Source organism: Manis javanica, chromosome 5 (assembly GCF_040802235.1).
Source record: "Manis javanica isolate MJ-LG chromosome 5, MJ_LKY, whole genome shotgun sequence".
Taxonomy (NCBI): Eukaryota; Metazoa; Chordata; class Mammalia; order Pholidota; family Manidae; genus Manis; species Manis javanica.
This window is the reverse complement of record NC_133160.1, coordinates 162,729,752-162,747,297: the sequence shown is the minus strand read 5'-3', so window position 1 is coordinate 162,747,297 and position 17,546 is coordinate 162,729,752. Positions and strand designations below refer to the sequence as shown.

Here is a 17,546-nt window from a genome sequence, read left to right as displayed (position 1 = left end):
GACCGAAACCCATTAAGTTCTTTCACAACTGAGGACCTTTGCACATTTCTCTGTCTCATCTATCTGGAGACTCCTACTTATCCTTCGAAGTCAAGTTCAACATCAACGCTCCCTAGCGGTGGTGCACACCACACCTAACCCAAATTGATCTTTCTTTAATTTATTAGATTATAGTAGATAGTGTAGTTTCTGAAAGCAGGGCTTAATCAAATCCATCTCTATCCCCAGGATCTAACATTTATGCAGTCAAATGCAATGGATAAAGAAAATACAGTGTGTATGTATACACCATAGAATATTACTCAGCCTTAAAAAAAAAAGGAAATCCGGTCCTTTGCAACAACACAGATGAAATTGGAGGTGTTATGCCAAGTGAAGTAAGCCACACAGAGAAAGACAAACACTGTGTGGTGTCACTTACACACGGAGTCTAAAAAAAAATGTCGAACTTATAGGGGCAAATAGGGAAAGACTGATAAAGAATATAAACTTTCACTTGTAAGACAAATAAGTTTTGAGGATCTAATGTAACTTGGTAACTATAGTTGCTGACAACGTATCATGTAATTGAAATCTTGCTGAGAGTAGAACTTAAATGTTCTCACACAAACACACAAAGATAAATAAGTGAGGTGAAGGATGGGTTAATGAACTCCATGTAAGGAATCTTTTCACTATGTATATATGTATATCAAATCATCACATTGTATACTTAAAATATCTTACAGTTTTGTTGATCACTTGTACCTCAGTAAAAATATGATTAAAAAAATATTTGTGTGTTAAGGCAGATATCCTTGGGGGAGTAACACAAACGGAATTGCTGCTCTCTGTTGTATCGCCCTGGTGCCTCAGCCTGTCCTGAGGGGGAGAGTGTGGAGAGACTCAGTGGCCAGCTGCGCCCCAGGGTGGGGGGCTGAGGGAGGTGGGGGAGGGAGGCTGTCCCCAAGAGAGAGCTGGCAGGAAGCAGAGGACAGGTTGGCCAGCGTGGCCCCTGAGGGCTCAGTTTTCTCTCTCCTTTTCCCTGGAGGTGGGGATAATGTTGGGAACTGTCTCTGTCAGATGAGGTTTTGCTGCAGTTTCCCAGAATGATGACTCAAAGCTAGTCATTGTGTTCCTGTCTGGGACTTGGAGGGTAAGGTAAGGACTTGGAATGGATTCAGGGGGCATTTAGTTAAATTGGGTCGGGACGTGTCCAGTCTCCGTCCACCATCTTGGCAGTGGTACCACTGGGCAATGGCTCCGCGGTGATGGGACAGCCAGGTGAGGTTGGAGTTTAATTACACGCTTTTTTTTCCACTTTAATTATCTTCCATAAACGGTGTCTTGTAGAAATGAACTATCAATCTTGTCCAGACTGGAGGCAAGACTGCATCAACAACTCTGTTTCTGTGTTCTGGAACACGGTGTCCAAAAGGGTGAGTGCCCCGAGGCGAAGTCTGGAAGTCTGGAGACCAAAGACCTTAAGAGGTCATGCAGTCAGAGGTTGGTTTTATTTCTTTTCGGATCACAGATCCTTTAGGAACAAAAATGTAGGATCCTTTCCTGAGAAAAATGTTCCTGAGCATACGGCAGAAGATTTTCACATATAATTTTAGGGTATTCATGGAGGGATGGACTCCAGTTGAAGAATCCCTATGCTAAGCCATGTTTTGGCTTTGACTGTCAGAAATCTCCAGCTTGCTTTAATCCTCTGATCTAGGTATTGGCCAGTCTTAGATTCCTGAGACAGTCTGGATAATCTACATTAAAGACCACATACTGTATGCTGAGCACCATCCTCAAGTCTCTATACAGATTAGAGCCTTTTATCCTCACAAAAGCCCTATGTAGTGGGTACCATGAGTATCATACCCGTTTTACAGATGACAAAGTGGAGGTGCAGGTAAATGAACAGTCTACTAAATGTGTGCAGTCAGTGGCAGATCGGGGACTTTATCCCAAACTGACTCCAGATCTGGAATCCGGGCTGGGAAATACTCACCATCCCTCCCTACCTCCCTCTGCTTCTGTTTATCTATTCCTGACTTCACTCTAAGCTGCCTTTGTGCATTTATTTTTCTTCTGTGTTGCTTCTTTGCAAGTGAAATGGAAAAAAAAAAAAGGAAAGGAAGGAAGAAAGAAATGAAGGAACTAAAAAGAGGGAGAAAGTAATAGTCTACTACTGACAATCCTTGAAATTAAATGTACATATCTGAGTTGCTGGGACAAGTGGAAACTCACATTTATTTGTGAAGGGCACATTTATGGCAAGCCCTGGGCCAAGTGCCTTACCTACGTCGTCCTCACAATAAGGGATGTGAGGATGAGCGAATCCCCTTGTCACAGGTGAGGAAATTAAAACTCAGAAGTTAAGTGATGTGTCTGAGGTCGGTGTCTAGTAGGTAGGGTTGCTGAGAACCTAACGCACCTTAGGAAGATTCAGGTGAAGCGCAGTATGGTAGAGCCAAGGAATCAGCCTGGGACTTGAAGTAAAGAGACTGTTTCAACTTGGGCTGATTCTTCAGCCATTCTGACCTTCAGATTCCTCTTCTGTCAAACATACCTGTCCCATAGGGTTACTGCAATGTTTAAACTAGTTACCACTATCCATTAGCGAACTCAGAATGAATTGCTTTAATAAATATTTGTGGAATATTTACTATGTGCTGTGAAAAAACAGAGGCACTATATAGCTTTTTCTTTATGTTTGCTTGCTTTTTCTGAGAAAGTTCCTACTTCTTATATCACTCTGATATGTCTGGGGGCAGTGCTGTTGCTAAAAATGTTTAAAGCCAAGTCCCCTGTTACATGTGCCAAGCACCTGCTGTGCTCCCCAGAGTCCTGGGAGCTGGAAGCCCAGGTGGAAGGTGATCGAAGGCTTCCTCGATCGTGGTCAAATGCTCATAGATGTGTGTGGACAGACATTCCTTCTGTCTTACTAGATTCATTCTTTGTCTGACTCTCAATAGAGGCAGGGCTGCTGGGGGTTGAATCCCCATCTCACTTCTTTGCTTCTAAGTGCTGTGACCTTGGGGCAAATTGACCCAATACTACTTCTTGGGGACTTATGAGAATTGCATAGTGTAGGGTCAGTGCTGGGCACCTGGAAGCACTCTGTTGAGTTGGCACTTGTGACTGATAATAATGGGGCCTCAGTCCTCTGCTCATCACCCCCAGAAGGAAACAGAAGCCGAGCTGGATTTTTATAGTTCAGTTCCAAATTGTTCAGTGGTGTTTTATCACCTGTAGAATAAAGGCTGGATCCCTTGGCAGAGCATTAAGGGTCCCCATGAATAATTTATCTATCCAACCTCAGCATCCCTTGATGTTCTCCCAGAGCACCACCGCTCTCTCAAGCCCCTAGAGTTTCCTGCTTGCCTCAGCCGTTACCAGCTGAAGCCCTAGTCATACTCCGGGACTTGGCTTCTGCCTCCCTCTGTTATGCTTCTGGTCCTTCCCCAGCTCCTTCCCTGAGTATCTGGACCTCTTGCTGCTCTTCGCCCCCACCCCCTCCCTTCCTCTCTTCCTTCGGCAGAGCTCCCCTGGGCGCCCACTCTGCCGCGCACTGACTAGGAGGCCCGGGGGCTGCCGTGGGGAGCAGGACAGCCAGGCTCGGAGGGGACCAGAGCCGCATTAGGTGGGTCTTCACAATGCACAGAGTTGGATGGTGGGAGAAGCGGACCTGAGCTAGTCTTGGGGGTCAGGGGGGGCCTCCTGGAAGAATGTGCAGGTTGCTTTGTTCTGTTCATTTTGTGTTCCCTGGAGTCTAGCAAAGATTCCAGCTGAGTGTTTGGTGCATGAAGAAATAAAAGTGTGTGCTCAATAATACCCACTCATTCATTTCCCGTTTCTCTCGGAGCCTGGGCAGGCCAGGGACACCTGCTCTCCTCAGCTTCCCTTTCTTGGTGTCCCCATTTTGCTTACCCCTTACTTGTCCACGCTGCTCCCACTAAATGAAGAGTGTAGTGTCGGCGGTGCGTGGCAGCCAGAGCACGCTGTCATCTTCCTCCTTCACTGATGCTTTCCTGACCCACCTGGGCTTCCAGCTTCTGAACTGCCACATTAGCAATCCTGTGCTCAGTGACGTTGACCTCCTTGTTCAAACACAGATCGGAGCCACTGCTGTCAGGACTCTCATGTGAAGCATAATCCGTCCAGTAGCTTGGGACGAAAAGGGCAGAGCTGGTGTTACTGAGCTAGAGCCATGCAGGCTGTTCCCTCCTTAACCAGCCAAGAGCTGTTCTGGGGGGCACTGCTGGGGCATGGTGGTTAAGCTTGCATGCTGAGGAATGGTGGCTTTTTTTTTTTTAAGTTTGCCGAAGATGCCTGTGGTGTGGTCCATGTGGTGCTCAATGGGTCCATCAGTAACCCCTTTGATGAAAAAAGGTACTCATTTCTTTGCCTCCTCCTTACAAGGGTTAGTACGGCTTCCTAGTGACTCTCTCATCCCTAGAGGAATATGCCTTTCATATTTAAGGTCAGTACTGAAGATATGGGCTTAAAAAGGTAAAATATTCCACCGGGAGCTCGTTTTCTAAGTCAGTGTCTTTGTCTGGCTTCTCCTCTGTGTGAAATCCTCCAACTGTCCTCCTTAGAGGTGTGCTGTGTCCACTCCTCCCCTTGACTTCGGAGGCCCGGTGTGAGTTCTCAGCTCTCTTACTCTGGCTGCCCGTGTCCCACCTCTGTGAGTGCTGTAGGCCCCTCCCTACAGCAAGCCCCTCCCCACTGCTGCCTACCTAAATCCTCACTATCCACAAAGATCTGGCCTGACTCCTCTGTCCTCCATGAATAAATAGTATGACCCCTGTTCAGCAGAAAAGCTACTCCTGGGAGCTTCAGGAGCTGTGCTGGCTTCTTGGCTTTGATCATGATCTCTTAGCAATTCATTGTAGTGGTTAAAGGCAGGAGCTCCAGAGGTCATTGCATACTACCTGTGTGCCCTTAGGCAGGGCACCGGACCTCCTCGAGCCCCTGTAGTGTGTACCTGAAGAGGTGATGGTGATGTGACAATTAACTGAGATAATGTATGAAAAATGCTGAGCTCTGTGCCTCACAACAGAGAAAGTGCTCAATGAGAATCAGCTATTTTTCTGTCAATAAATCCACACCGCTGAATCTGGCCTTCCTTTGGTAGGGGGTCATCCTTCTGTACGTTTTACCACATTGATTATCTTTTCAGTCTCTGTTCTCTAATCTTTCCCTGGATAAAGCTGAATTGAGAGGAGGTAGATACATGAATGTTCTCTGGCCACTTAAGGTGCCCAAAACTCAACTTTCTTCTCTCCTGTTTGAATATTTAATTCCACAGAGCAGCATGGTCCTTTTGTCTTCTTCTGACCCTAATATTACGGGATTTGGGGTGACAGTGTTAAGTTCCAGAATTTCCTGACCTGACATTAGGGATCCAAGTCCTTGCAACAGGAGTGGTGGCTCTCAGGGACTAATGGGGACAAGGTTAGGGCAGGGGACACGAGGGGCTTTCAAAGCAGCTGCTTCTCAGACCTCACCGAGTGTGTGGAGCACCTGGTGGGTTGTTCTGCTGTGCAGTGACAGAATAAAAGAACGTCAGTTTGAGGATCTTACTCGTTGAGGGTCACACTGAATGAGAAAAGGTGACTGTTTCTAATGCAAATCATGGGTCAGTTCCAAAGGGTAGGTTCTAACCAATGGCATGCTGCCTGCTGGCTTTTGACAGAGGCTTGGGTGCCTGAGGGATTTCGTTTGGGGTTGATAATGTCCTTTGTCTCTTTTATCTTAGCACTTTTGGACGTGTGGAAATCTTTAATTTGAATCCAAAGAAGGTTCATGCACTTCAAGCCTGGGTGATGCATGACATCGGAGGACCTCTCAGGTATATGTCACTACTTGGCAACCGTATGTTCTCAGGGTCACTTAGGAATCAGTCCAGGAAAGAATCCACGGTCGCAAGAAGGCACTGATTGAGAACAGACTGGCTTAGGAAATGAATGGGGCCTTACCCCACATTCAGCCCATCCCAGCAACCTCTCAAATTTATCTCCATAATACATATCCGCCTAGTTCATGCCTTCAGCTCCCCTACTGATCTGGGAGATCTTAGAAGGACCTCTGCTTCACCTCTTTTTCCCAGGGATTTGCACAGGGCCTGCTACCTAGAAGAAACTATGACTCAAGAAATGCTTTGGGGATCTTGTTATTTTAACACTTTCTTCTTTCTTTCCCAGTGACTCATGCTCAGGTTCCTCCGTAAGCGATCTGAAACTGATTATAAGCAAAAGGAATATTACGTTTATCTGCCACAATAACTACAGGTAATGGGTTCCTTCTGGAAGAAGAAATGCCTTCTGGCCGTCTGCAGGCATTTCCCCTTCCTTGGCCTTCTCTGAGCCAAGACGACTGTGTGAATCCCTCTCGGGCCTTGACTGTGATCTGGGGAGGTGACCTGTGGTTGTCTTTGTCTCTCCCCATAGCCCAGACAGTGGACCGTGAGTGGTCTTCCACTGGCCACCTTTGCTCCGTCGTCTTCTTCCTCCCCTCCCTTCCCACCACAAGCATCGATTTGCCTCAGAAGCTGACCCAGCGTATGAGGGCATATTTCCTGGATTCCCATGTGAGAGGCCTGACCCAGGGCTTACAGGCCTGCTAGCTTTCAGAGGGTACATTTTACCAAATGCAAAGAATTTATAAAATCTTTATGACTTGGCATAATTTTGCATATGAAGTTTCTTCAGTTGGATTTCAATGCAGACACCTAACACTTGGTAAGCTGCCACATGGAAGCCTACCAAGCTTTATCTTTTTAAAAAAATTAAACAATGTAAAGTCTTTAAAAATTTTTACCAATAATATATGTTTACTGGAGAAAAGTTTAAAATTACAGATAGGTATGCATTTTTTAAGTCATCTGCAACTCTTTTCAGAACTGGGACCCAATACTTAATATTGGCAGGGACCCTTTGCTAGAAGCCTTTGGAGGTTTTGCCGTTCGTGATAGCTGAGAACAAGACAGAGGCAGAGAGAAGTTTCCCAAAGAATGTAGCAGCTGAAATGCTCGGATACTTTTCCCATCTGCTTCCTGGTACCACCCTCTCCCACCAACTCTGCCAGAAAAGCAGAGGACAGATTCAAGCAACATTCAAGGAGGGCTTTTCTTTCCCAAATGACCTAAATTTCCCTTCAGTCAGCTGGTTTCTCTCAAAACTTCCAGAAAACAACAAGCCTTCTACGGCGGTTAGATGGGAAAACAGAGAGAACAAAGGAACAAATAGAAAAGAAATGTTGCAAACTCCTGACCAGTCTAAGCTACTCAACGAGATTTTGCATTAATACTAAAACCTACAAGACTGGGGAACGCCCACGAGTCTTATTCTCAGTGCTCTTCAACTGGTTTCTCGAATCAAACATTCCCTTTCTTTTATTAATGGCTGTTAGGCACCCTTGCTCCTTCCACTGCAGGCTCCACGTGAGCCCACTCGTCTCCGCAGGGAAAGGACATAAACACACCTCCCACCTGGATTTGCACAGTGCCCCATGTAGGAAGGGAATGATTTTTAAGCCAACATCTGTCATTCAGCACATCCGCTCATGTGGCCTTAGGCTTGAAATCACTTGTTTTCTCCAACCATGAGGTCATCATGTATTCAGCATGTTGTTTTGAATTAACAGACCCTCAGAGCCTCTTGTGTGTAAGAGTTCTGGTGGCTTTGCAAGAAAACTCCCTCCGGGAAGCCACAGTGAGTGTAATATAGATCGAAACTGTGGTTTAAATCACTCCATCCCAAACATACCTGACCAGCTGTTTCGGTGTGTGTGATTGTTTAATAGGCATACAGAAGTGTAATGGCATTTATACGGGTTAGGCCTCCTATTGATTCTGTTACTACTTCCTGATAAATCCCACCACGCAGAGACAAACACTGTTAACTTTTGGCTGCATATCCTTCAAGTCCTTTTCCTCATTTTTACAAACACACGCACACACACATTTTCTCTCTCTCTCTCTCTCTCTCTCTCTCTCTCTCTCTCTCTCTCTCTCAATCTGTCTCTCTTGCAGTCCTGATAAATTATATACAGAATTTTCTTAACATAGATTTTAACCTATGGAGTGACACAGGCTATAATACTTATAATACTTTTTTGGGTTGCCTTAAAAGTAGCATATGTTCAGCATGCTTTTTCTGACGTATTTAAAGAAAACCTACAGGGTATCTTTCTCCCTCTGTGTTATTTCAAAATGTGCTGTCTTGGCTCACCAACCTATTATGCAACGTATCGAAAGTGTGTCCATTGTACTGAAGTACTGGATATGAATATTTACGTATTTCTGGAGAGAGATTATTTTAGCACCATAATTGCTGCTGCTTTTCCAAAACTGAATTCCCAATAAGTTAGGAGCTAATTAAGAAACTTACCACATTCTCTTCATTTAATAGAAAGCAAGGTGGCTTCAAAACTCCCAAATAATCTTAGAAGGATTCCTTTTCCATAGCAGTATTCCCTTAAGGAAGGGGGCACTTTCTTCCGCTAGAATGTGTTCATGTGGGGATCCCAGGCCACCATATGGGTGAGGGTGGAGTGACTTTACGCTTAGAGCTGCTGTGCCCAACTGGTCCTGACAGTTGGCTGGTGGTGAGCCTGAGATGGCCCTTCCCAGAAACCCCGGGGTGCTGGTAGCTGCTTCTAAGGATCGCACTCTTCCTTGACACATGATTACTAAAATCAGATTCAGCTACAATTTAATGAACCATTTCCCCCATTCTTTACCACCCCACCCCATGTGCCAGCCACTCCCATTGGGCCGTGTTGCTGTGTTCTCTCATTTTTAAGGAAACGAGACTCATACACTGGCTACATACTTACCTCTGATTTGTTCTGTGCAAAGGGTGTGCGGTCCTCTTGCTCAGGGCCTCCACATTCTCCCAGGGAGTGTAGAACCTCAGTGCTGCCTCTGTCCCTTTGGCCGACCCTCTCCTGGGGAGCCCCTCATCTCAAGTCACTGCTTCTGCTGGGTCTTGATCCTCAGCTGACCTTCATGGCACATATTAGAGCCAGACGTTCATTTCATCTCCACATAGGATCACCAAACATCCCTTCCCAGTATTTATTTCTATGAATTTACAGGTGATATGACATGAAATCGGATCACTTTTGTCATTCACTCCTGGACTTGATCACTCTCTGTGTTGTCCCTGAAGCAGAGGAACTTGTGCGGATGCCAAGTGATCCATACATACCTTTGTTGCTAATGAAGGGGATGCTTTCACTGGTGAATTGAACCATAGATGTATTCTACTGTCTTTTGATCTCCCTTTTTCCTTTCTTGTCACAGGCCTGTCAAATTTCTTCAATGTGTGAAAAATCCTGAGCATTCATCTTGCAGATCTAAGAAATGAGCCAGTGGCTGTGGTTGTCACCAATCTTCGAGCCCTTGCAGCATGTATCAACATGCATGACTTAGGAGACACGCTGGTGGGATGCTGAGAATTTGGGGGGAATCCTCTGCCATAATGTCAACACTGGAGATGGAAGCTTTGCCCCAGTCTTAAAATAACTTATGTTATTGGCATAGTTTTTATTTTGATCTCCTAATATTCAAGAAAAAAGTACTGTATTCAATTAGAATGAAAATGTTATATTATTTCATTTTAATTTTCAAATGCTAAAATATTTTTATGTTGTTTATATGTTGGTAGCATCTTTCCTGTTGAAGATTCAGCAAACCTTTCTTATTGATACAGGCAGGTAAAGAAAGGTAAATGTCCAAGGTTTTCAGAAAACATTACATTTCTAAATGAATGACATTGCTCCATGATATGTTTTTGTACGTTCCTACAGATAATTAAACTAGAAATGCCATGGTTAGGGAGCATGTTGGGAAAAGTGTTCTGTAGGATATAAGCTAAGGTAGGTAATTATGTGACATGATGGATATGTTAATAAGCTTAATTGTGGTGATCCTTTCACAGTGTATACCTATACCAACACATCACATTGTACACCTTCAATATATACCATTTTTATTCATCAATCATACCTTAACAAAGCTGGAAAAAACCCCAGTTATCCCTGGGGTGGAGAGATGAATTAAATAAGCTGGTGATGTACGGCCAAAGGCAACAGGTCCTTTCACCTTCCCACCCAACCTCCTGCCAAGATCAAGTAAGTTGGGCAGCTGGAGAGAGGATGGCTCTTCATCCTGGGTGTGCCTCAGGGGTTAGGGGGTTGGGAGTAGATATAGAGGAGAGTCCGAATTTACAGTCCGCTGAAAACCCACAAGTCCTCATTCACTCCTCTTTAGCTTTTGGGAGATCAAAGGAGGAATTGTGCTGTTTGCTTTCCAGCAAGAATCTCAGTTTTGAGAGTCACATGCTGACACACCTTTGTTCTCTATTAAGAAATGTAAAGACCTCTTTCGGAGGCCTACTTTTGAGACCTTTGGGAGTCTAATATGATAACAGTTAAACTTGCAATTCTTAGTAAGGCACATAAATATGAAACAACACTTAAAGGCTTGATGCACAATACAGACCTGCAAAGAAGAGAAAACTAATGTACCGTTTGCAGCATTTCACGTAGAGTGTCAGCCAGTGATCTCAGCTGCAGCAGCGGAACACAACTCTGGCTGGAAGTAAACGTTTTACAGAATATCTGGAGTTTTTAGGTCCTCCAGGAGGGCAAGAAATAGTTTGGAAGCCCTTTAGTCAGAACACCTCAAATGACTGTACAGGCTGTCAGGTAGAGTTCTTCCTCTGAGGACAGTTGGCTGTCACGTTGTGACTGTCATATGTGGCCACTGCTGTTTTGAGAATCGAGGGCAGTGGCCCCTCCTTATCCACGGGGGATACATTCCAAGACTCCCAGTGGTTGCCTGAGACCGTGGATAGTACTGAACCCTAGATATATTTTTCCTATTCATGTGTGTGTATATATATATATATACATGTACACATACAATAAAGTTTAATTATGAATTAGACACACTAAGAGATTAACAGTATAATTAATAATAAAATAGCGCAATTATAACTATACACTATAATAAAAGTTATATGAAAGTGGTCTCCCTCACAATATCTTAGTGTACTGTACTCACCCTTCTGATGACATGAGATGATAAACTGCCTGCTTGATGAGCTGAAGTGAGGTGAATGCTGTAGGCATTATAACCTAGCATTTTGCTGCTATTGACCTTCTGGTGATGCACCACAAGGAGGATCATCTGTTTCTGGGCTGTGGTTGAAACCACAGAAATTGAAACCAAGGGTAAGCGGACCTGCTGTAGCCTAAGTGGGTGGTGGATGGCACATGGTGGCTGGTGCATGGAGCACGGCACCTGCTCCTCGGCTCGCCAGCCTAACATTCACAGTTGCATAGATCCGTCTTCTGCACAGAGCCGGGTAAATGTGAAATGCTTATAATAAAAGCTCAATTTCTCTACCTGTGAAATGGGGGTGGTAATTGTGTCTACCTCTGAGTAGTTTTTAGCCTTAAGCAAGATGATAGATATACAATTCTCAGAACAGTGTTTAACACAGTAAGAGCGCGATTAAGGCTAGTTTTTTTTTAATTAAAAAAGCCCCAACTCTTAGAACCTGTTTTTACTCTGGAGAAAATTCCTTGTCAGCCTATATGATTTAGAAGCCGAGGCACTGGGGCCATAGAGAGGACGGTACGGACTGGCTATCTTGCCATGCAGCAGGGTCACCCACGCTCTCACAGCTTGACTCATCCTAGCTGGTTAGCACTTCCCCACCCGAGAGGACGGGCCAGGTACCCTGAGACCTTTGCTAAGAGCTGGCTCCCATCTCAAGCTGGATGTTGACAAATGGTATCATCAGGACCTGGTCCCCCCATCCCAAGTCTGAGATGTGTAATTTTCATCCTTCAAGCCGACCAGGAGTGTGACAGCCTCCCCTGGCACTGCCAATCCAAGCCTGTGCTGTCCTGACCAGGACGTGCCATGCTGGCGACAGCAAAGGCATGCAGCTCCTTGGGAGAGTGGGGCCGACAGACAAATGCGCAGGAAGTGGAAGTTGCCTTCTGGAGCAATGAGCAAACTGAAAGTACGTTGGAACAGGGTGAGCCTGAGAGGTGGGGTAGCTGACCCAGCCTTCAGTGAAGAGCAAATCTCCCTTTGTGAATGATACCTAACAGTCTGCTCCGTTTCCACAAGGTTGCCTTTCAGGGAATTTCCCTGAATGGGTAGAATAATAAGACCCAAGTAGGCTGCTGGAGGAAGTAGGGCCCCTTTGGAGGCCCCTACATGGAGATCCCTCCTGGTTGCTGAGTCCTGTCACGTGGTCTGGCTCTGGGCCGCAGAGGATGCGACCATCTCTGGGCACACCTCGCTTGGACGGGAGAGGCGGGAGGAGGGAAGCACCGTGGGGTCGTGTTAGGTGTCCTTCTTGAGGTCAGCTTTCTGGAACAAGGAGTCATTGATCCTGTGCTATCAGATGGGATCATTGTAAAGATGTTGTTTTTAAGTGTCACCAGTGATCATGTCAAACACTTTTACAATAAAAGTAACAAAATAGACGTTTCCATAATAATTTAGTACAGAATCATGAAAGACTCATGGAACCTTTCGGCTGCAGAGCAATGACTCAGCCTCACTTGACAAGCCAAGGAGCTGAGTCCTTCCCCGGGAAGTCACAGAGGTTGGATGCTGAGCTAGGCCGTAGCTTAGGAGTCACGGTTTTCCTCACTTGTCTCCCTTTCTTATCACCAAGCCTAGGAACCTACAAACGATGTGGTGGTGATTGCCGATGTTGCCTAGTATCCATTATTTCCTTCTTTTTAAAAAAGAAGTAGTATTTTAAAGGAATATATTAGGACTGACAAGGAGCACATCTGCATCCTTGTCAGTCCCAATCATCTCATTCTGAGCTCTCTTGAAAAGTATTTCTCTTTTGAGTAGTATTTCCCCACGTCCCATTTTCACCCAGGAACACAGTTTCACGGCCACAGAATACACTCCCAGTTCAGCAGCTGGCTCTGCCCAGTGGATGTGAGCAGGCATGATTCAATGCAGACGTGTGGGCATCTTCCAGACAGAGCCGCTGGCCCCAGCGTTCCCTTCCCCCCTTCCCTTTGCTGGAAGACAGTGAAGCCCAGTAGTAGCAGCCTCAGACCTGGAGATGGAAGCCACAGGGAGAGGACGGCGAGCCCCTTCCTCCACCTTCCCACTCTCACTCTGAATCTCAATGCTGGCACGACGTGGCCTGCTTTGTCCTCAACCCTGGGCACACAGGAGAGACTCAAGAATATTTGTTCTCAGTGCTCCTGTCTCCACGGTCCCTTGATTGCCTCTGCATCTGTTTCCTCTTCCGGGCTTGGCTGTGCGGTTCACTGCAGCCTCACTATTAAGCACTTGAGTTGCTGGTAATTCATTCAACCACCACTATTAGATTCTTTCCTTGGTTCTGGGTGCTGGTGATAGAATATTGATAGAAATGGACATGGGCTATTTAATGGAGCTTATTTCCTCCTCCCTGTAGACCTCAGGGGGCAATCTCGCTGCAGCTTGAACCCAGCCAAAGCCATTCCCCGCTAACCCCCTTCACAGCCACCCCCTGTGCTGGCCGAGGACACTGTTTTTTCAAGAGGGCTCAGGGTGACATGGTTAGGACTGTTGAGGACACAGACGTGCTCCATGAGCACAAAGCACATGGCAGGAGGCAGAGGATGAAGCTTCCCCCATAGGGGGAGATTGACAAGTTTCCTTTAAAATGATTTTATTAACCAAGTTACCATTTCTTCAATGTAAGCAACACATAATAAAAAATAAAAATAAAATCATTGATAGTCTCACAACCCAGGGTAACCACCTCTAACATTTAATGTATATATTGTACACTTTTCATGTAAATTGTATTTTTCATATAAATCACACACATACATGCTAATAAACATTTCTTTTTCACGTTTTAGAATTTCTGGTCAGGATGTGTCTTAGAATCAATGTGTTTAGAAAACAACATGTCACGGTTTAATAGGAGGTATCTTCTTAGTGATCACCCTACAGTGACCTGAATTTTTCAATAATATTTTGTGAATGTTATTGTAAGTCAATAAATAGAGCTCTACATTGTCATTTTAATTGTGAATAATATTACCACGTAATTGTACCATAATTTACTTCTCCATCCCCTATTTTAGTACATTTATTTTATTTACATTGAAAAAAGTAACCAGGGTGGAAGAGGCTGTATGTAGGGGAGGCTGTGCATGTTTGGGGACAAGCATTATATGGGAAATCTCTGTACTTGCCATTTGATTTTGCTGTGAACTTAAAACTGTTCTAAGAAATAAAGTCTGCTAAGGAGAAATTAAAATATATATATATATATATGAACAATGCAACTCAAAGCAAGTCACATGGCCAAGCCCAGATTCAAAGGATAGAGAAACAAAGTCTGCCTGTGTTCAGGGGACCTGCAAATTCACATTGCAAAGGAATGCGTATACAGAAATGGGAGGAATGCATGGATATTGTTTTTACCATTGGCCACACTTTGGAAAGTTTTAAACTGGGGACAGACATGATCAGATTTGCAATATGGAAAGACCATCCCATGATTTTTTAAAGGATGGATTGGAAAGCAGCTTGACTAGATGTAGAGGGTCTGCAGGCCACTCTTACACCAAGTTTTTCCACCCCGCCCCGCACCCCCCAGCTTTTTAGCCACCTCTTGCCATCACCCTCCGCACACACTGTTCTCAGCCTGGCACACTGGCAGTAAAATGTAGCAGTAAGCCTCTGGGCCAGTCACTGGGCTTAAATTCTGCTGCAACTTCTTGCAAGTTGTGTGATCCTAACCAACCTTCCCTGGGCTTTCAGCATAAAATGATAAGTGCCTGGCTTGCCATCTGGGTTCAATAAATGGCTATAATTATTATTTTCTAGTGCTTGTTCCACCTTGCAAAGTCCCCATTTAAGAGAGAGGGTGAGTTGGAACAGGTGTGCCTCTAGGGGGCAGCACAGAGCCTCACAGAACACAGGCTCCGGACAACACTGCGAGGATTCTAGCTTTTGCACACATTGGCTGTAAGCTTTTATGCACTTCAGTTCTCTGATTTGTAAAATGGGGTAAGAACAATAACAGCCTTGTCGGGTTGCTGTGAGGCTAAGAATTAGTAAAGATTAGATTTCTTTTCAAATAACAGAAACCCTGTTAACCACAGTGGATTAAACAGTGACAGGTGTTTATTTCCTTTTTCTCATGGGAAAGCCCAGAGGGCCGCAGTCTAGGGCTGGTAGGATGGTTCGGCTCCGTAAGGTCTGCAGGTACCTGACCTTCTTCCTCGTCATGGTAAGGCCACCCTTTTGTTTTCAGCGTCCAAGGTGGCTCCCAGTCAGGACACCCACGTTCCAAGTCCCAGGAGGGAGGAGAAACGATGACAGGGAGCCAAAGAGTAAATCCTCACTGCCTCTTGAAAAAGTGCTCAGAAAGCTGTCACGGGACACTTCTGATAACACCCCATTGGCCAGGACTTACTCGTGTGGCTTCATCGAGCCAGGTAGAAGGCCAGAAGATGAAGGCTTTATTCTGTCCAGATGGGAAAAGCTCAAAGTGCTATTTCTGTAGACAGAGGCAAGAATGGCTGCTGGAGAGACAGCTAGCTGGCACAACCCACTCATGCCACGTAACCCTTGGCGACAGGTGCAGCAGATGTAAGTGTGTAACAGATGTCTGTTGTCATCATTTTTATTTTCCATCTACATATGCTTTGTCTTTGAGAACTCAGGAGAAAGACTCTCAGCTCTGAGCTCCCTGGGACTCTGCCGTCTGGTCGCTGGAGGCCAGGAGCAAGCCTTGTGACTGTGAGGTCAGATGTGCTTGTTGAAGCCTACATCCTTCCAAAGACTCCATCCAAGTGTTTTAAATTATCTGAAAGAGATCAACAAAATTATGTTATTTCTATAAATCGGGACATACACTCTTTGGGTGTGTGTTGGGGTGGAAATTTTTGTAGCCTTCATGGCTTAAAATACTCCAGTTTTCAAAAGGAATAAGAAGCTCAGTGTGTAGTTTAAAAACTAACTGATAGACAACTATCCAAAACACAAGAAATAACAAACGCTGAGGGTGCGGAGACATAGGAACCCTCCTACACTGCTGGTGGGACTGCAAATCGGTGCAACCACTGTGGAAAGCAGTACGGAGGTTCTTCAAAAAACTAAAAATAGAAATACCATTTGACCCAGGAATTCCACTCCTAGGAATTTACCTGAAGAAAACAAGATCCCTGATTCAAAAAGACAGATGCACCCCTATGTTTATTGCAGCACTATTTACAATAGCCAAGATATAGAAGCAACCTAAGTGTCCATCAGTAGATGAATGGATAAAGAAGATGTGGTACCTACACACAATGGAATATTATTCAGCCATAAAAGAAAAGAAATCCTGCATTTACAACAACATGGATGGAGCTAGAGGGTATTATGCTCAGTGAAATAAGCCAGGTGGAGAAAGAAAAATACTATATGATTTCACTTATTTGTGGAGAGTAACAACAAAGCAAAACTTAACGAACAAAACAGCATTAGACTCATAGACACTGAGAAGGGACTAGTGGCTACCAAGGGGGAGGGGAGTGGGTAGGGGCAGGAGGGGGAGGAGGGCTGCTGAACTGCTGTGATGTACATTTGATAAAATAAAAGATACAAAATTAACTGATAGAAATATATTTTATCTGAATAAAGTATGTCTGGAAGAAAAAGAAGTTGGTAGAATTAGGTGGAAAGGTACATAAATGAGAAAGTGTTTGAAAATGTAGGTATTCACATGGGGTTTTCCTCTTGAGTTAATTTATCTCAAGTATACGTATTAAATTCATGAGCTGTCACCAAGTTGGACACACACATGTGTTTTTGAATAAGAAACTTAAAAGAAAATATGAAACTTCAGAGTAAGGTAGAGTGTTTTCTATGTCTGTCCTATTTTTCAGAGTCAGGACTAGGGGAGTTAAGAGTCACTAGAGGCACAAAATTTAAGTAGGCAATTTAAGGACTCCCAGGATTGTGCAAGTGACTTCAAGGTCCCATTTGTGTCACCTAGTCCTGTTCCTGCCATTCGATGTGTAGCTTATTAACGAATAGGGTTAAAAAGGATTATTTTCTTGTAGATTTAAGAGACAGTCTTTAAGGATTTTGCATTGAACAATTTAAAATGTGTAAAGGTTTTTGGAATATACTGATTAATATTTAAAGGAACTGTAGAAGAAGACTCACCAGAAATAATCAGAATAAACAGGGAAATTCAGTTAATACTATTGAAACACTACTGAAATAATTCCAGGAAATATGGTTTATACAATACAATTAAACCTCTTAGATGCTGTCAGATATGAAAAGCGCTTCTTACTTTTAAAGTGGTGTAATAATGAACAATATTCAATTACTTCTTTTTATGAACTCATGACTATATAAAAATTAATAGAGCAATTAATAAAATAATATATCTTTTCTTTTAATTTTTCTTAGAGCTGTTTTGTTTTGTTTTTAAGAGGTCTTTTTATTCACAAGTCAAACCACAATCCATCCAAAGGTAACTGATAATCTATTGGCTCAGAGCAAAGAA

General features: G+C 44.2%; 1 protein-coding gene across 3 annotated transcripts in view; it reads left to right on the top strand.

The window, feature by feature from the left end:
• CD38 (CD38 molecule) overlaps nt 1–14,294 on the top strand; it is a 65,417-nt gene extending 51,123 nt beyond the window's left edge. For all 3 annotated transcript variants that reach the window (XM_036990594.2, XM_036990590.2, XM_017678008.3), the window contains 5 exons: nt 1,333–1,418; nt 4,295–4,368; nt 5,741–5,833; nt 6,186–6,272; nt 9,290–14,294. In XM_036990594.2, the coding sequence (XP_036846489.1) occupies nt 1,333–1,418; nt 4,295–4,368; nt 5,741–5,833; nt 6,186–6,272; nt 9,290–9,353 (404 nt within the window). In that variant the 3' untranslated portion in view covers nt 9,354–14,294. The remainder of the gene's footprint in view (nt 1–1,332; nt 1,419–4,294; nt 4,369–5,740; nt 5,834–6,185; nt 6,273–9,289) is intronic.
• Nucleotides 14,295–17,546: the final 3,252 nt, after the last annotated feature.